The sequence below is a fragment of the Chenopodium album genome, chromosome 1 (assembly GCF_948465745.1).
Source record: "Chenopodium album chromosome 1, dcCheAlbu1.1, whole genome shotgun sequence".
Classification (NCBI taxonomy): Eukaryota; Viridiplantae; Streptophyta; class Magnoliopsida; order Caryophyllales; family Amaranthaceae; genus Chenopodium; species Chenopodium album.
Genome location: NC_137834.1, coordinates 9,095,690 through 9,116,798, shown reverse-complemented (window position 1 = coordinate 9,116,798; position 21,109 = coordinate 9,095,690). Strand labels below are relative to the sequence as shown.

General features: G+C 30.4%; 1 protein-coding gene and 1 long non-coding RNA gene across 3 annotated transcripts in view; one reads left to right on the top strand and one right to left on the bottom strand.

Annotated features, from left to right (window-relative positions):
• The window catches only part of LOC145557864 (uncharacterized), a 36,516-nt gene extending 34,439 nt beyond the window's left edge, over positions 1–2,077 (bottom strand). For both annotated transcript variants that reach the window (XR_014092335.1, XR_014092336.1), the window contains exons 1-2: positions 1,636–2,077; positions 1,392–1,478 (exon numbers count right to left, since the gene is read on the bottom strand). This is a non-coding gene — a long non-coding RNA (uncharacterized LOC145557864). The remainder of the gene's footprint in view (positions 1–1,391; positions 1,479–1,635) is intronic.
• A 14,655-nt stretch (positions 2,078–16,732) lies between these two features.
• LOC145557801 (uncharacterized) lies at positions 16,733–19,563 on the top strand. The gene is made up of 6 exons (XM_081619004.1): positions 16,733–16,983; positions 17,271–17,324; positions 17,471–17,686; positions 17,784–17,892; positions 18,063–18,104; positions 18,661–19,563. Exons 1-6 carry the CDS (start codon positions 16,847–16,849, stop codon positions 19,315–19,317), a joined length of 1,215 nt encoding a protein of 404 aa, XP_081475130.1. The 5' UTR covers positions 16,733–16,846; the 3' UTR covers positions 19,318–19,563.
• Positions 19,564–21,109: the final 1,546 nt, after the last annotated feature.

The window sequence follows — 21,109 nt, the reverse complement described above, 5'->3', positions numbered from 1 at the left end:
TTTCCATAAAATCTAAATGAAATATAACAAAAACATATTCATCTATTTATTTCGAAGTTGATCCTTTATACATAGACTAAGGGCCTGTTCTCATTGACTGAACTGAGCTGAGCTGGGCTGAACTGAACTGAGCTGAATGGAATTAAACTGAACTGGTCAACTGAACTTATTAGAGCTGAACTGAACTGAACTGAATATTTTATAAGAGAAGGAAATTAGGAGTTGAACTGAACTGAACTTATTAGGGCTGAATTGAACTGAATTGAACTTATTAGAGCGAAACTAAGTTGAGCTGAACTGAACTGAAAATAATCATATGAGAACAGACCCTAATTAAGGGCTTAGGGCCTGTTCTGATTGACTGAACTGAGATGAAATTATTGGAGCTGAACTAAACTGAACTAAATATTTTATGAGAGAAAGAAATTAAGAACTTAACTGAACTTATTGGAGCTGAACTAAACTGAATTGAAAATAATCTGATAACAATAGACCCTAATTATATAGTTCAAGTTAGACTGAGATCAAATAAAATTGGATCCAATTTGAATATGGATCCAATTTTATATGGATCTGATGATATGTTGAATACTATAGTCCATTTTTATCGGGTCTATATGTAATAGATGTCTCAAAAGTTGATGTGTTGGGTAAGAACGACTGGGAAACTAGCCCTTTTGAAGGCTTACTTTTCCTATTGAGTGTCTAGCGTTATATGACAAACAAGTTACAACCAACCATTTATTGAAGTTAGTGGAAAATTTTACACCAATGAATATTTGGAGGTTAACAAAAAAAGGTCAAACCACTCTTTTTGTAGCTTTTTTTTTCGAATATGTATGATTACTCTCTTCCGTTGCATTTGAGAGAGCGAATCCCCAGCTTAGCTAAGCCTATGAATCACTAGGTTTCATACAATCGTAATGCCTCTATCCCTTTAAAGACTGCCTAAGTTTTTATGTAAGCCGTCTCTAAACAATATTGTCACATTTTCATTTTTGTTAATGTATTCCCTATCGTCTGCCTTTTTGTTATTGTTGTTGTTGTTTAGAGAGACACAAGGACGGATGATGAGAATCGATCCCAAAATCCCTTGAAACTAGGAAAGTAGTTCTAACTACTTTAGTGATCCCTCACTTACGTCTCTCTTAATCATTTATTAATTATTCAATGTACCACGAAACAAATCTGCTTATTTATTTAATACAATTCTAAATAAAATAATAATATAAATTGAGATAATATTTATAAAACGGAGAGAGTATGAGCCACTAAATCACTAAATGTTGTAGGAAAATGAAGAGGGCAAAAGAAGGGTACACTACAAGAAATAAGATCAAAGAGGGCAACTTTAATCGCCCTAATTGCAATTTGATAATTTAACACATTACCTAAGAAGGTGCTTTAATAGAGGAAATTGCTTCAGCAGAGGAAAAAGCTCAGAGGCTGCTTCAATGGAGGAGAAAGCTCAGAACTCGCTGCAATAACGACAATCAGAAGCTTAACTCCATAAATTTCGCATGATCTGCAACAAATTTTGAATCCTAGCAACAATTTCTAAAAATTCGAACAAATTAACTAGTGTTAAACCCTAGATTTTGAAATTGATATTTTCGATAAATTAACAAATACTACCTGATAAATTGGTTTGATGGAGGAGCTATTTCAATTGGAGGAGAAAGCTCAGAAGCTGCTTCAATGGTGAAGAAAGCTCGAAAATCGCTTCAATGGAGAAGAAAGCTCAAAATCCGCTTAAATGGAGAATACGAAGTATGAATGCTCATATTGTGAGGAGAGAGAAAGATTTTACAATTTTATATTTCTGGGTTTGCCTTACTCCACAGTGTTTTACTAAGTACTCCGTACTCGTCTTTGTTATTTGTGCGAGAAAGGAGCCAAAGAAGACAAATGTTTACAATCCGTCCTCTTTGTTTATCAAGGATGGCGATTTTTAAGGTCGCCCTATTTAAAAAAGGGCGATTGTTTAATTCGTCCTTGTTGTCTGATCAAAGAGGGCGAATTTAGTTCTATCGCCCTTATTGATCAAGTATAAGACAACGACTTGTTTTTCGCCCTCTTTGATAACAATAAAATAGGGCGAGTTACGTATGCCCTGTTTGATGCTTTATAAGAAGGCAAACTTCAAATTGCCCTCTTTGCCAAAATAAAATCGCCCTCCTTGAACTGTTTTCTTGTAGTGGTAATAACATGACTGTTACCTAACCCATATGCAATAATGTCAGCCCAGAAAAGAGGCCCATTTTAATAGGGTATAATTTGATGGAGCAGATACTATTTTTTTTTTCTGGAGAAAGATGTTATGGGCCCTACTGACAAAGCGGCCTAACTGGATAAGCACTTTCAGTTTAGATGACTTCAAGTCCAAATATAACATGTTTTAACATAATATCTGTCAACCCATGAAGGCTAAAGTTCCTTTTTTTCCCCTCTTTTTTGGGTCCACCAATTAAAAAACTTCATTGAGTTACTTGAATAAAATGAGATTCTATAGCTTTCAAAATTACAAAAAGTAGGGAGAAACTTTAAAGTGTGAACATCAGGAAGAAATTAGTGTATTGTTTTTGTGACTAGAGCATATGAATGACATGAATAATTCTTTGAGGTGGACCTAACCTAAAAGCGTGTGGTATAATCTGTTATATAACAAAGTGCATGTATGTAAATAGTTCACACATTATTAAACCGGTATATTCGTGATATAATCTATCTATCATTCTGAATTAAACATATGTAAATCTCTTGAAATCACAAACTAGATATATTCAATGGGGTGTTGCTATATCCAATAGTGGACTTGAATGGAGGTATGTATGTACACTTTGTATCCAATGAAAGATAATAAATATATATTGTATCCAATGACAAATATATACTACCTCCGTTTCTTTTTAGTTGACACGTATTCTTTTTTAGAAAGTTTTTTTTTTAGTTGACAAGTTTTTTTTTTTGGTAAATTTTTTACCTTATATTTACAAGGTACCCTACTTACTTTTTCATTCTCTCTCACTTTCTCTCCTCTCCTTAATATATATGTCAAAATCAAACGCGTCAACTAATAGAAAAGGAGGAAGTATATTAATTATAATAGTATGTCAAATGTATTGCATAAAGTAGGTTGCATAATGTCCATGCCTCCAATGTTATACTATAATATTATATACAGTCATAAATATAAAATTAAGTTGATTTTAAAGTTAGATTGTGTTAGTAGGGGGAGCAAAGAGTATCAAGGTTGCAAAATGTCCATGCCTCCCATGTGATATCCTTTCTGTAAAGAGAGTAAGATAAACTTAAGTAACAGAGATATTATTAGGGCATGAAATGACATTGTTTGGGACAATTTGGGTGTACCATTATGAGGTTTTTAGACATGCTTTGGTTGGTAGTTTAGGGAAGAGATTGCAATTGCAATACAATAAAGTTTTGATTGATTGATTACCTCCCAGCATTATCAGGCCCTCCTAGCTATCCTTGATCTTCAAATTCTTGATCATTTGTCAAACCTTTTGGTGAATAAAGAATTTGATACCTAAGCATTCCATATAACATACTATTCAAGTATTCATTATTTTTATTTAATGCAAGATAGTTATTAAAACGGCTAATACTAGTATATTATTAATTTATTAAAGTCACCCTATAGACAATACCGTAACAAAAAAAATATTATTAGTGACATACAAGTTGAAATAATGTTACGTACAAAGAAGAGATACCAACTCTGTAATTTTTGAATTAATATAAAGAAGAGATACCAACTCTATGATTTTTGAATTAATATAAAGTGATTGATTCATTTGATTGTTATTAATTATACTTTGATCTATACTTCTATTACTTTTTTTCCGAAAGATCGAATTCCCAAAGAACACTATCTATGCTTGTGTTACTATTAAGCACAACCTCAAATTTTAACATTTACATAATAACTAATATGCTTTATGATACTGAATTGCAATTTGAATTCTTCTTATTCAAGAATAAAGAATTAACAATTAAAGTACAATATAGAAAATGAAACATATTGGACATCCCTATAAAAATGGGGAGCACGGAATGACATGGTTTATACACTATTAGAGGTGTATGTTTCCTAAACGTTAGGACTAAAGTGATGTCCTTGGAATGTAGAGATTTTGAAAACAATATATGCGTTTATACTTTTTTATTTTTAAAATTCATTTATTTATTTTATACATTTTTTTAGGGAGGGGGTAGAAGAGTATGTACTTTTTTAGTACAAAGTTAAACTTGAAAGAATGGTGTGTGTTTGTTGGCTCAATTGGAGAAAAGTACGTAATTGTGAACTAGGCTGGAAAGCAATGCAACCACAAGTTTACGAATGACCTAAGTGCGATGTAGCTCATCTTATGTACGTACATGAGTACATCGTCTTAGTCCAATTACAGTAATTTCTAGTTTCATTTATATCGTTCATTAAAGAGACGTTTACATATCAACTTCATATATATATGACTTAAAACAACTTTTAGATTGCAAAAAGAAAATTTATTTCATTCAAAAATAAAGGAGATAGATGATCATAATTATTGAAATAGGTAAACCCTAATAAAAACAACAACAAAAAGGCGATAAACGCCTACAAAAAATACTCAATATACTAATAATATTGACGCTACCAATGAAAAAAAGTCTAATTTGCTCTGATACTCATGAACTTTGGACATACATTACGAATTACAACTAGTGACTATATAATATATATATATATATATATATATATATATATATATATATATATATATATATATATATATATATATATACATATACCCTCATTTTAATTCTCACAACAAGTTGATGAGTGAATGTTCACATGTATACCTTATTAATAACAAAATAATTAATAGGCCAAGTTCAATAAGTTCAAATAAGGTACGATCAAATAAGTTCTCATATGTTTACTCTATCATATTTACTCTTTTGCAATCTGGTCTATTGAGGTTCAATAAACTAAATTTAAATCCGGTTTGATAAATTTTATTACTATATATGTCCATTTTATTCTTTTGCCATTAATATAATTTAATGATGGTAAATATGCTCTAATTAAATTCAAAAAGTTCAAATCAAGCTTGATAGCTAACTCGAAATAATTTTAGGTAAGTTCAATTCAATTAAATTCATATATAGACTATAAATTTTTAAAATATTTTAACACATTTAAGAAGATACGAGAAGCTAATTTGTAAGTGTAATTGGTCAAATGTCTCACTCTTAAACCCCACATATCTGAGTCCAAATTGTCCTCACAAACCTAGCTAGCCACATCCACATAGGTTGATGATATGATATATAGATGCCATTTCCATCTCTCCATGATTACAAGTCTCTTTCAAGTCTTCTGTTAGCAAAAGAAGCAAACATCATCAACTACGTTCCCCACCAACTCCTACAATTATTTCAAAATTTATCCCAAATATGGGAACTCATTAATTAATTAATTAATTAATTTCAATTCATTCCCATGATTAGTCTAATCAATTATCATTGGTGAATGTACCAAATCTCATTAGAACCGTTTTTGTTGGTCTCACCAAATACAGGATTATTGATTTAGATTAATATTTAGGAAAACGATTGACGACTTTCGTACCTAAATTGTTCTTTCTATAAATGTGTATAAACCTCCTTGAGTATCATATTCCTCATTAATTATTTACGAGTATATAAGGATTACAACCTAATTTAAGAGAATATATGATTTTATATAAATGAATACACAAAAGATAAGCACATAATATATACTAGAGAATATTATCATATATTCTTACTTTCATCCGCTTTGATTTGAGCATGCAAACAATTTTAAGTAATAATACATATGACATATCTAGTGAGAAACACAAAATAATAACACTGTTATTAGGAACTGAACTAATATTTACTAGCTAGTATCACGGTATATAACAAACATACCCAATCTAGATGTTTATTATTACAGAGTAAAAGGTAAGCACAAGAAATACATACACTATGTACTCGATATGTTAATATTTCCTCACTTCTTATTAGGGTTGAACCTATCCATTTTATTCTCTTTGATATGTATGTACATTGTCTAGTGTTTACTATTGGTTTATTATTTATCGTACCCTAAAAATTCTAACCGTAGAAAGCTTATGCAACAACATATACATGAAACTAACAAGGTATATTGCATGCATGCAATGCATCCTTAACGGCCACTTGCATGAGCCATAGCAAAAATCTCTGATGTCTAAATTCAGAATAACAATTCACAAGTTCCTATGTTCGTAAACAAAAAGAGAGAAATCCAATGGTTTTTTTAATTTAATTTTTTTTTTTTTATAATTTTTTCAATTTTAAGTTAATTGAACCTTAAAATATAAAAATTCAAAACAAATAATTTGAGGTTTAGGAGATAAGACAGTTTTATTACTCCAAGAAAAAACACTGAAATTTATATATTTTTGGACATTATATTACCAGAACTTTGTCTGCGCCTTTATTAAATTAATTGCCCACATTTTTCCATTCACGTACAAAAACACCTTATTAAACTAAGAGCGGTTGTGTTCTCTTTTATCTCCACCTGTTTCTTCTAAAGCAAACAATCCAACCAAACAATTAATATTTCGTATTTATAGATTATTAAGCTTTAAATTATTTTATCTAATCTACTACGTACTCCAAAAATCAAATAAATTAAACATGCATTATTCTCATGCAATAATTTAATATAAAGATTAGCTATTTTATAACATCACCATTTAGCCATACCTAATATAAAATTTTCTCTCACATAAATACATAATTTGAGGCATGCAACATTAATTAAATGTACTTATGTTAACGTATGACACGAGAAATCATTGGCATAATATATAAGACTTAGTGCCTATTTTAATAATCTCGAACATTCCACACTGCATTAGACATGCTAACATCTTTGGAATTATTCTTAATTAATAAAAAATTATCTGTGTTGGCATCTTATAGTACAAGAAAGATTTTCCTACTTTGTAACACTAATTATTCCGAATTAATGTTCCGTCTTCCGGAATACAGTTATTTATTATTATTATTATTATTATTATTATTATTATTATTATTATAACTTTTTTTATGATGGTTTAAGGGGTCTTACATGAAATGAAATCAAAGATTAGATTAACAATCTTTATATTATATAAAGATCAAATTCAATCTTATCCTGCGTCTTTAATAAAAATGTTGTCAACTCAATCTCAAATAAAATTATTATAAATCTATCTCTGATAATGTTACGACAAGTCTAATAATGCAAAAGGATTACAAAAGGGTCACATATATACATATTGGGTAAAGAGGGAAATGTTCAAAGATTCCACCATAACATATGTAGATCTTAAAATGGGAATATAGGGAGAATGGAGAAGCATTTTATCCCACTCCATATCATCTTGTGATATTGACCAAGACTATACTGCCATTCTTTGTTTCCTGTAATTAATAGTTTTAGAATTTACACTACACTATCTCTATATATGTGTTACCAAACTTCTGCAATCCCAACAAAATTTCATGGCACATGGTATGTTCTTATTTATATAATATCATAATGCCCATAATAAAACATATCCCCCGACCAAACAATAGGCACCAATACCATCTCTCAATATCCTTTCTTTAAAGGAAGGAAGGAAAAAAAAAAAAAAAAAAAAAAAAAAAAAAAAAAAAAAAAAAAAAAAAAAACCTATCTATGATCAATTTATGAGCTTCTCCAATAAACTACCTTTCATACATATATTGGAATTACATTGGGGGTTAGAATATAAAAAAAAGTGAAATGAAAGTTTAGAAAATGATATCATTTCCTTAGGATAAATTAATATAATAATTTATCTCAGCTCTATTATCGATTAGTTAAATTTTAAGTAATATTTACAATACTTTTATTTTGAAGCACACAACCCATATATTTAGTTTATTAATTAGATCAAGTAATATTTATAATACAACTTTTAATTGTACATTACCACACACAAAGTACTTATTTTGACTATATTTTTTATTTAAAAGCATCTATTGTCATATAAAATATATTTGGATTAGTTTTAATGTATATTTTTAACATATCAATTTTTTATACTTGAAACTATAATGTATTTACAAACATTAATGGTCAAAGTCGTGTATTGACACTTATGTCGGGAGTATAGGAAATAAGCATAAGCAAGACTAGTAATTTCTCATCATTTGCTCATTTTAGGTGTTGAAAGAATACTCTATTGAACCCAAAGTTTCAAATACGTGTTTATGAAAATTCAGTGATTAGTATCACATCACATGAATTATTATATTTTTTTTAAAGACACTTCAAAAATTGTTTTGTCATTAGTTATAAGATGATTAGACATCACTTCCCAAATTTTAAGTATTTGCATCAAAAGAAAGATATTGTTGAAATGGTAGAGGTTGCATTAAACCAAAAACAGTTCCAAGAATATTAAAAAAAAATTTACATAATCTTAAAGAATTATGGAGTATAAGATATTCTCTATCACATAATTTAATTTGATCTTAACGAGTGTTAGAGTGATAACCTAAAAGTACGACTCGATCAAAAAATTAAAATTTTTTGAAATTATTGTTTTTATGACCCTCTATTATTCTATACAGATGATAGAGTAAAAAAAACATATTTCTGGAACTCAACCCATTAGGTTAAACTTTTGGTTGAGATAGTCCACTCCACTATCAAGAGTGAGAGTGATACAAAGGTGATGTTCTCAAATCTCATCCACCCCTCACTTTCAAGTGGAATACTAACCTAATAGACTTGATTAAACGAGTAATTCGTATTCTCTAATGACTTAATGGGTCATGAAATCGAACTTTCACCCTTGGCTATAAGTCTATAACTCCTCTGCTATAAAGGGGACCATGCACAAACATTGCAATAATAATACTCCACACTTGTATAAAATTTCACCTGTTCTTTTTTCCTCTTTCAATCCTCGTTATAATTTTTTTCAATTGTTCTATTTTGACTATGCGACTAAAAGGTTGCTATCTAAGAGAAGAAGCCAAAGGAGGAAATAATGACGAAAGCAATGTCTGTCACTTTCAAGGGAAAAACAATAAAAATAAAATTGTTGGTCAAAGTTAGAGTTTAATGAGTAAAAATATATAGTATGATATAGTATTTTATATGTTTGTGTTGCCTGTCCAAAATCCTTTTCCTTTCAGTTGGTGGTGGTGGCAGTAACAGGAAATGAATGCTATGAAAGCCCCTTCTTCTTGTAGTCATCATGCTACCCACAGTTGCATGTACAGTAAGATAGAGACTCATAATATGTAACCACATATATGCCATTACTTGGTTATTATTATTCTATTCATCAAATTAAAGGTGTTTGTAGTATGTAAAACCTAATACTACTTAATTACTTCCTTAGTTTAATTTGTAATTAGTTGGCATATTGTCCTTTCATACATACCTTTTAATTGGTGTGCTTTCGGGGCAGAGTAGCGTAAGTATTGTTGTGTACGGAGTTTCAGGCTCAGTTTTGCATAAATAATCAATTTCGTCGTTGTTAAATTAGTGCTTTAATATTACGAGAAAAGACCTAACAGGATAATTTATGGTGTGAAAGGGTACACTAATATTTATCATGATACTTGTTTGAAATGGTTACTTTTAAAAAAAAACATAAATAAGCGAGTAGCCAATCTTTAGCATAGGATGATCTTATACTCCTAGCCGTAAGTAAATGTGGTCTGGTAACTTTTTGTGACATACTAAATAGTACTCCGTGTATAAGCACCAGTATTTATGCACTAAGAGAGTATGTAAGAGTTATTATCAACCTTCTTCATACTAGATCATTTGAGTGCCTCTCTAAAATTTTGCAAGTCTCTTATTAATCGTACAGTGTAACATACTAACATACATGGTACTAGGGTGATATATTATATATTTGATAAGAAATAACAAAGAAATACTAGTCAATTTGATCCTTATACCTAATGATGGTTACATGAAGAGTACACAACTCTTATAATGAATCTGGTACTCCTACCATCACCGTGCATGGACATACAAAATTGTCTGTCAAAAAAGAGTCCAAGTGAAAGGTTTGATCGATCATGAACAAAGGAGTAAGTACTCTAATACTAGCCATATTCTATAGGTGGACTCAATGCACAACAATATATAATCATTCCAATTGTTTGAAATTATTGTCCTACTTGTAATATGTAGGTACTAAAAATTAATTCACTATTATTGGATCTTAGACACATCTTAACCACACATTGCTTGCTTCATCAAGAAACCCCCGCACCCAAATATCTCTAAACAATATTATATTCATAAAATATAACTTTTTTTAGTCATTATCATCTACTCTGAAGGTGCAATAGGTTTACACGCAATTAGCATCAAAATAAGGCTCAGTTCTCCACATCTTATATTGGTAAAAAAAAAAAAAACTTATTTTTATTGATATTAACTTATTTTAACTTAGCTTAATTAACTTTCTTCTTCTTATCTAAACCTATCTTAGCATAACCTAGCTTAGCATCAATTGAATTATCAACAACAATAGTTGAAGTTATTTTGAATGTATCTTAGAGGATAACAACTATAGATAACAAGGTATAACCTTCTACATGTTTCTATTGCTTGAACACAAGCCTCTAACATAGAGAAAGATTTAATTTCTAGCTAATTATATCACGCACTTTTCTTCAAAGTTTTGATCCTTTGTATGAATTATAATATGTGATCCTTAACCGTTCCATTGCATGAATCACATTCATGTGATCCATACGTTAGGGTTTTGGTTAATTTAAATTTACTTATATGCTTTATATTATTATATAGGATTATTGCTTACTTTTGTTTGTCTTAAAGAAACCAATAGAAGGAGGACGTTACTATATCTTAAAATATGAGAAGGTGATGGTGGAAATATTTATTGTAACTTTACAATATTATATTGTGTATGAGAAAAACTCTATTGTAAAATAAAAGTGTATTTGATGTGTTGCTTATTTGATTTTTGTGTATATTTGACAACTATTTGCTTTGAAAATCAATGTTGTAACCAATTTTATTTATAAATACTTCCCGGGTCATTATATTCGAATGGAAATTAACATTCAAAATTTGACCTCAAAGGCGTAAAGGTAACGTTTATGTCTATAAGGAAGTGTGTCATATATATATGTTTATGTTTATAAACAAGGAAATTTAACGATGATGAATTTTTAACAAATCTACAGGCGCAAGCTAAGCCAACTTTGCCAAAGGAGAATGGCTACACGAACAAGCTGAGCACATCATATATGGTCCCGTCGTAAAACTAATTGTACTAAATGTAATAACCTTGTAGCATTAAATGTTAGCCTACTTCAAGTCATCCGGATTCAGATGCATAATGTATCCCAAATCAATACTTAGAAAATGTCCCTAAGAAGTGTAGGAACTCAAGCAACAACTTAGCGGTCCAAACTCACACAAAATACACTCACCTTCCTTAGAACTAATCAAGATTGAAAGAGTAATGTACTAAACAGTAACAATTTAACAATCATAATCAATGCACAGACTTTTTCTTTGAAGGGCAGAGAAAGTTATGGACCCATTTTAGATGTATGGTATTCCCAAACCAAATGGCCCATTTGTGTCAGGAGGTACTTGTGTGATAAAGGAATTAAAAGGAGCAATTGTCCTACAAGCAAGTATTGGGATCCTACCTATCTCATTGTTGATTGATTACTATTATCCTGCTCCCTTTGTTCCTTTTTGTTTGCCGTAACAAAAATTTTGGTATTTTTATACTATCTATTTCGATGAAATAAGATGATGTGTAACTAAATTAGTCTTACTATGAGTGATATAATGAAAGTAAGAGGAAAGTTATGCATTTAAGGCAAATACAGAAAAAACAAATCAAAAAGAAAATTGGAGCAAACAAAAAGGACTGAGGATTATAATAATAATAGTAAACTATCTCTTTTGCGAAAATATATAGAAGCAAGCTATCTCTTTTGCAAAAGATATTTGCAGTTGTAAAGCATAATAATATAAGATTAAAAAGGAGCCACAAATAAAAAAGAAGAAGAAAAATAAATACCAAGTATTATTATTAGTAAAATATATAGTATTATGAAAGCTTTAATTTCTACCGCATATGTTGGTGTCTCAACAGTTTTGTTGACTGTGTAGGAGATAATAATCTTCCCTCTGAAGCCAAAGTTCAATATAGGAAAAAAAGTGTAATTCACTAATTTGGTATACTTAAAGATAAGAAGGTGCAATATAATGACAAAGAAACTCAAACCAAATGCTTTAATTTGTACCAAATTTTCAATCATTATTATTGCCTTCTTTCACCCATATATCATCTTCCATATAATTAACTTATAGGAACATACATACATATATACTAAGCCTTTTTACCAATAATCTAGCCATTGTAAGTCGAAGATATTATCTTTTCTTAAAACTTTTGTATAACAGATGAATAATACACAAATAACTTTTTTCGTCACCTCATAAATTTTACAAATGATTGATTAGATTTATAGTTTAATAATTGGATTAAGCAAGGTGACTAACATGTATAGTAACATAGAAACATTGTTGTATGTATGTATGTATGTATGTCTATAATATACATCATTAGTTATCATACAAAAAGTTCAATAATTTCTTCCATATTTATAGATTTGAGACTTTTTTTTTTTTTTTTGAAACGAAATTTGAGACAATTTTAGTTCAAGATCATTAAGGCCCCGTTCTTTAGAGCTGCTCTGCTCGCTCTGCTCTGCTCTGCTCTGCTCTGTTTCAATCTGCTCTGCTTAAAAATAGTACTTAAAAATAAATGCTTCAATCTGCTCTGCTCTACCCTTCTCTACTCTACTCTGCTTCAATCTGCTCTGCTGAAATCTGCTCTGCTCTGCTCTGCCCAGAAGCTCAAAAGAACAGGGCCTAAGTAAATAATTATTTACTTAATTTAGCTTGTCTGCTAGTACTTTTAGCTCATAGTTGTGCACCATGTCAAGGACAACAGGGCTAAAATAATATTTCAATTGTAATCTAACTAATTCCTAATTTTAAAGAGACTAGGGGTAAATAAATAGTAAGTTCACTAGTACATTTAACTATGTAAGGAAAATAAGGTTAATAATTACTTGATCTTATTAATTGTAATTGGTTGCTAAATTCAAATAATGTCCTCATAAAACAACTCTAACTTTTCTCAACTTATTTGTATTTACCTTACTTTCACAAAACTTTTTTTACCTCAAAATGCCAACCATTACTAAACAATGTCCTATAAGTAATATACCTTGTCCAATAAGTTATATACCTAATATGTTCGTGTTATACATGAACTTTAATTTCTAACTTTCAAGGACGAATGCTCAAATAATCTCTTGTATTCACTAAGGGTCTGTTCTCATAGATTGAAATGAGCTGAACTTATTAGAGCTTAACTGAACTGAACTTATTAGAGCTGAGCTGAACTAAAATAAATATTTTGTGAGAGAAGGAAATTAAGAGCTGAATTGAACTGAAAATAATCTAATGAGAACATGCCCTAAATAAACACCTCCAATATATATATATATATATATATATATATATATATATATATATATATATATATATATATATATGCATAAAAATGATACAACCACACAACACATATCTTACCCGGTCACACACTCACACCAACATATTGACTTTGTTTGGTAAATGGTTTTTGGCTGGCATTTTTTTTTTCCCATGTCAAATAGCCAAAAAAAATAAATAAATTGGTAAATTGCTTTTTAGCTAGCTGAAAAGCCGACTTTTTCACCAAAAATAAAAAAACTAGTCTTACTAATTTTTTGGTTTTGGTTTTTGGCTTTCATTAAACATATTTCTTCTTTAGCCTTACTTAATACTCCCTCCGTCCCTAAATTACATTTCTCTTTGGAAATTTACACGGGAAATAAGGAGGAAAGAATAAGACAAATAACAATAATTAGATAATTCAATGGGAAGTACAAAGATAGATTAGTTATTACTCATGACATGTCATCAATCCTTTGCAAAAAAAAAAAAAAAAAAGGACCAATCACATATGCTCCTAATTGAAAATTTTTAACCAATCATATTCATTGTAATTTGGCACAAGGATTATGAGTGAGATTAGGTAAGGATGAGTGAGAAAGCATTAAATATAAAGCAGAAAAAGAGAGTTGATTTACTAAAAAAAACTTACCAAAAATAGAAAGGATGAATGTAATTTTGGAATACCAAAAATAGAAAGGAGGATTGTAATTTAGGGACGGAGGGAGTAACTAGTAATTTCATCAGCCAACAACTAAAAGCTGATTTTACCAAACATATTTACATATAACAAATGGTCAAACAACCACTACCAACAGTCAATACTAACAGTCAAACAAACAAGCCAAGTTAAACAGCCAATAGTCAATTGTCAAACAAAGTCATTATCGCACCTAGAAGACTAGAAAAACCTACATTACATACACCTCCTTTAATATTTAATTTCACAGTCTACACACCAAGTGTATAATAGAATATCCCATACATGCTCCCTCACACCTTTATAAAATTATGAGAATCATGGATAGATGTTTCTTGATGTTGTTGATGATGCATGTATGATGATTTTAGTGTAGAAAATTAAGGTTTAGTCCATCAATTTAAGGCTGATGCATGAATGATGATATAGTTGTTCATGAGTAAATCTTTCAACGGGAGTAGACCGTCGTTGGGAACCGGGAATTTGAGAGAGAGACCTATCATTGGCTGCAAATCATATCCTATATTTATTTTTTTTGCATTGTACTACGTATCATATCATAAAAAATAATTTTGCCATAAATAATAGTCTCACGTATTCTTCATGTGAAGTACGGAGTATTGATTAACTCTTCTTATTTTAAGAAATCATGATGAGAATTTGTTAATATCTGTTATATGATTTTACGTGCTACTAAATTAAATTAATATTTGTTAAGAAAATGACATATTTGAAAATATTGCTAGTTTCACCCAAACCACTAAACAAGTGTCTTAATACTGAATTTTATTGACAATAGAGTTTTGTTTGGTCAAAAATCAAACCTAACTATACATGAAAAGCTATTGTCGAATAGGGCCATAATATAACAATACATTTCGTTATTGATTTCTTCTTGTGAGCGTTACAAGCAAATAAGTTACACTTAACAATTCTTGTTATGCAAGTAATAGTGATATCAACTTTAAGTCTTTAATTCATTCAATTCTTATAAAATATACATTTATAATTAATTTGATATAAACTTAAAGATTTTTTTTTGTGTTCTACCCGGTTCACCCTTTGGGCTAATCCGGATTCGGGGATCAGTTTTGGGTGGTTAGGTTCCAGTCCCCTCCCAATTGTTGTTGCGGGGGATCGAGCACAAGTTCTCCCTACCAAGTGTAGTCCCAATCACCACTACACCAACACCCAATTGGTATATACTTAAAGATTTAAAGCATATAATGTTGAATAAAATATGTGTCCATAATTTCAGGTCACGTACGTAATCAGGCTCTAATAAGTATTTAATTAATGAGTAGACTCCATAGTCCATACTTTGCTTTACCATTTAACTGAAATAGCCTTTTGTGTGGAATAATGTTATCCACTCAATTATACGAAATTACAAATCACTATGGCAAACAAAATTAAGGTTATTGGTGATTTATCTCATTAATAGCTATTAGAGAGTGGGACGTTTTGACCCTACTTACTCCTTACATTACAAGAAAAATATCTTTTCATAGCGATTATTTCGTAGCAATTGTACATTCGCTACAATATGCAAGTATGTTTGTGAAATAATTAAGGATGTCGTATTATTTTTACAATCGCCACGGTTTTCCCATATAAAATCGATACGGAAAACATAATAATACATATCAACACTATTTTTACACATTTATATAATTTTGAAAAATCGGAACATTTACAATCGCCACTAAATTTTAAAAATCGATACGAAAAGCCTTTTCAAGACTAAATATATAAATATTGTTTGACAAAGAATACATAAAATATGTCATAGCTTATTGGTGAAACATTTAATATAAGAGTTTGAGGTTGCATGTTCAAATCGCTTTTTGTTGCAATTACAATCGATACTAAAGGTTAAAATAATCGCTACGAAAAGGTTATTTTCTTGTAGTGTTATTATACACAACCAATCATGGGCTTCATTATATTGCTTTAACCATAAACTTAAACACACTTTTGATTGAGTTGGTCATTTACCACATACATTATTATACATACGTGATCAAGTTTTTTTATACTCCGTATTAGTAATTAATTAGTACATTTTTTTTGTACACAGAATAAATATTTGATTTGTTAGAAATACTCCATATAATATTCCTTTTATATTCACCTGTAAATCAATCAAAGTAAAAGTTAGTATAATTATAATTTCTTATACTATATGATTATAAATCAAAATATAATCGATAGGTTGCTAGATTGCTAGTTAATGGATAGTACTATCACACGTTTTGTAATAGTTGGATTATAATTGTTGATCCCTTTTGCCTATTAAAAATAAAGTAAAAATAATAGAGTGAGATACAGCAAGTAATATAAATGTGAGATATTCTTGTTGGGGTAGCCTTATATAAAGGGGGATATGATATAGAGATCAACTACATACTTATTCCCCCTCCAAATCAAAATCACCAAAATCAAACAACTCAAAAGAAGAGAGAGAAATTAAAGCTATAATTCTAGAGAGAGAAAGAAATAAATTTTCAAAAAATAAAAAATAAAAAATGGAAGAACATTTAAATCCACTAGCAGTGACTCATCTTTTACAATACACTTTGAGGAGTTTATGTTGCCAAGACAATTCTCAATGGGTTTATGCTGTTTTTTGGAGGATCCTTCCTAGAAATTATCCTCCTCCCAAGTAAGTCTCTCTCTCTCTCTCCTAAAAGGAAAAAAAAAGTAGCAAATTTAACAAGTTCACTATTGTTTTCCTCATCTTTGGCCACCCTTAGCATCGATCTCTATCTTGTTTTCGGATATACCTATACCTTAAACTAGGTGTATTTAAGGATTTTTATATTTTCTTTGATCATTTTATAATTTTATGGTACATCTACCTACCAGACTACTTTAGGTGTACACGAGAACAACTACAAATTCATAAGCTTAATCGATCTCTCATATACTATTTCTTTTTTCCTTTTATAGATGGGACACCCATGGAGGAGTTTATGATAGGTCTCGAGGCAACAGAAGAAACTGGTAATTCAATTTTATTCATCTCTCATAAATCATTGCACTATTACAATTATTATCATATGGTCTGTCCACAAAATAATATTTCATATAAATATATATACAATAATATAGGATATATGTGATAATTGATTGGTCAATTTTATGATCAGGATATTAGTATGGGAAGATGGGTTTTGCAATTTTTCGGCATCTACCACCGCTGAGATGAACTCTGGCAATGGTGGTGGTGGCGGCGGCGATTATCCGAGCTCATCAGCATCGTCAACTGCCAATTATGGTGATCAACAGTTTCAGCAGTTTCAAGCTGGATTACAACCTGAGCTTTTCTTCAAAATGTCCCATGAAATTTATAATTACGGTGAAGGGTATGGTATTATTAAATAACATTCTTCAATTAATATTATAGTTAACCCTAGATTATACAGTTATTTTATGTTATTATATGGTTTTAATATGTGACAGTTTGATTGGGAAAGTAGCAGCAGATCATAGTCATAAATGGATATACAAAGAACCAAATGAAAACCAAGAAATTAACTTCTTGTCTGCATGGCATAATTCGGCTGATGCGGTAAGTTTAAGATTTTTTTATAATTAATTTATTGTTAATTAGTTCGTTTAATTTGTATTATATATATATATATATATATATATATATATATATATATATATATATATATATATATATATCATAGTTTTATGAATATAAGATTCATTATTGGTATATATCTCATTTTACAGCAACCAAGGACTTGGGAAGCTCAATTCCAGTCGGGTATCAAGGTATTATCATCTCTTCGCTATTCTTTTTTGTTTTTCTATGGGAAGGTAGTATCGACTAGATAAATTGACAAAATTATACTCTCAGCGTCCGAAATTAATATCACATTGATAGTTTTGTATTAATATTCTAATACTCCGAAGTATAGAAATCTAGACGAAATGATTATTCTTTTTTTATTGTTTTATATGGAATAAGTGTTATTGAAATCATACTATATTTGTTAAATTTTGGTAATTGTCACATCTTATGTTCAAATAAAATTAGGTCAATTAGTTCTTGGTAGGAGGAAGTATGTTTTGTTGATTTTCAAAATCTAACAAAATTAGCTTTTTCAGTATCGTTACGTTTTCAATATTAGTACTATATGTATACATATACTATTTTATGCCCCAAATTCAAGAAAATTTGGAATTGATGAGTCAAAGTTTTGGTAATTTTATAGTATGATGATGATTATGACATTTATTTTTAGATGAAATTTGTATATGTACATAATTTTAGTAAACAAAACTGGTTGATTTCATTACAAAAAAAACATATTTGAATTTCATGTAGACTATAGCCTTGATAGCGGTACGAGAAGGCGTGGTACAACTTGGATCATTAAACAAAGTCGTGGAGGACTTAAGCTACGTCGTTTTGCTTCGGAAGAAGTTCACCTACATTGAGAGCATCCCGGGGGTGCTCTTACCCCACCCCTCCTCCGCCGCGTTTCCACCATCTGTAAGGCCCGTTGATGGGTACGGGATCCCGCCCGAAATGTGGGCCTACCAAGGCGGCGGAGGAGGGCCCATGGGAATGGGCCCCACCACCCAACTCATGGAACAATACGAGTACTACAACCAAGCCCAAGCCCAACAACAACACCAGTCACCCATTGTGAGGATGATCACCCCATCGATGAGCAGCCTCGAGGCCCTCCTATCGAAGCTCCCCTCGGTGGGGCCTGATCCGGCCCACCAAGGTCCCACGGGACATTGTGGGCCGGAGGCCCATCAGTTCTTGGGCTCACCATCAGCCCAAAAGATGGCAAAAGAAGAGTTGGATGAGGAAGAACATCAACAAGAAATTAGGAATATTAATAATTATGATAATGAAAGAGAGGTTGTTGGGGAATGTAGTAGCACCTCAATGTCATCATATCAGCAGCATTTTTCATACCATCACCAAGATCTTAATTTAGCTGCTAGCAGGCCTAGTACTGGATTTTAGTACAAATATAATTTTTAATTATATAGTTTTAAATATTAATTAATCATTTGAATGATTGTCTTTATCTAAGGGACACAAAATATTGTATTCAAAATTTAATTAGATTTAATTTTTAGTGCTTGGCTTGTTGCTAGTAGCTTAGGGTTCAAGATTTAGTCTACTATTGTAATTTTTGGTTTGTATCTTTATATATATATGTAACTTTTTATATATGTAATGCAACCTCTAATAGGTTTCAATTGTATTTTAGTATTGTTCAGATGGACTATATATGTAAATATGTAATCTTCTTCGTAATGAATACACATATATATAGATTCAATTTGGATGTCATTCATGCTATTTTATCCCTAATATGTGTGTATGAGGTTACTCATTAGCTAAAATAGTGGCGAGGAGGTACCAAATGTTTTTTTTTTTAATAGATTAAATTTTTAATATTAAGAATATTGTAATGGGTCTATAAATTAGCTATCACCTCCAAATTGAATCACCTCAAAATCACTTGTGATTTGATAGAAACGAACATAGGAAATTCCTAATTTATAGGTTAAATTTTTAATATTAAGAATATTGTAATGGGTCTATAAGTTAGGAATTTCCTCTATTCGTTTCTGAATAATGAAAGTACTTGTCTTGACAAGTACAAGTCCTAATGCACAAGTTTGACTTGAATATATGCAATTTTTGTTGGTAAGAGAAATGTATATATTTATGCATTAATAAAAATTATTAAAAATAATATTCGAAAATATAGGTTGAGACTTTTTTATTTGGCAAGTATTTATTGAGACTAATTCAATATTGTAGTAAAAAAAATAATAACATTTAATTTTACATATCAGTAAAATAAGTCAAATTAATATATAGATATGTCAAAGTCAAATTGTTGCGAATACTTAAATATGTAGGGAGTACATTTATAAGGAAACATTCATTTTAATAATCCCAACAATTTTAATCGATTTACTTTTAATGATCACAACTTCAGTTATTCTAAAATAATCTCAACTAAAGGATGTATTATCTTTCTTCAGTTCCGAAAACCAGAAACATGATGAAAGGGTTATTTTTTTTTTTTTTTTAAAAATATATATATTTTCCATGTATCAATACTTGTGATTAGTCCAAAAAAAAAAGTACCCGCGGACCTAAGGCATATCCCATCACCACCCTCCCCAGCCCCAAACCACCAAAAACAACCCCTACCTTCCCTCATCTCAAAAGGCCGCCCTCCTCCCTCCCTGAAACCACCCATATAAATCACTGAAAGATATGAGTGGTTTCCGGCCATGTGGGGGAAGGGAGGGAGTTTGTTTTGAGGGTGGGGGTCCTCATTTATGATAGTTTAATTTGTGGTTGGGGAAGAGGTGGGCGGTGAAGGGGGAAGCCATCGTACATGGCTGGTTGCTTTTGGACCAATCATGTGTTGATACGTGTCCAATTTACCTTTTGTAACAAGTTGATGAGCTAGAAAGAAAACACAAAAAGTTGGGATTATTATTTCAGAATAATCGAAAGTTTGACTTACTCAAAGTAAATTGCCTAAAATTGAGATTATTAAAATATTTTTTTCCTAAAAATAAAGGCCCTCGTGCCAATAATATTTAACCAACAATAACTAGTTACAAATTTACAATCTGCATAATCTGATCAAATAATCTATAGCATAATATATGGTTGGGATACAATTTGTTTTGCTTGTAATTTGAATAAATTTCCCTTAGCTTTATCTATAGATCAATATTTTGGTTTGATTGGATAAGCATATTAAGGAGTTTAATTAGTAGGG

Bases quoted from the DNA above. Each gene is read 5' to 3' on its own strand.
- LOC145557801 (XM_081619004.1), top strand. From the start codon at position 16,847: ATGGAAGAACATTTAAATCCACTAGCAGTGACTCATCTTTTACAATAC. The intron at 17,325-17,470 runs GTAATTCAATTT...TTTTATGATCAG, and splicing joins CGAGGCAACAGAAGAAACTG to GATATTAGTATGGGAAGATG. The intron at 17,687-17,783 runs GTATGGTATTAT...AATATGTGACAG, and splicing joins ATTTATAATTACGGTGAAGG to TTTGATTGGGAAAGTAGCAG.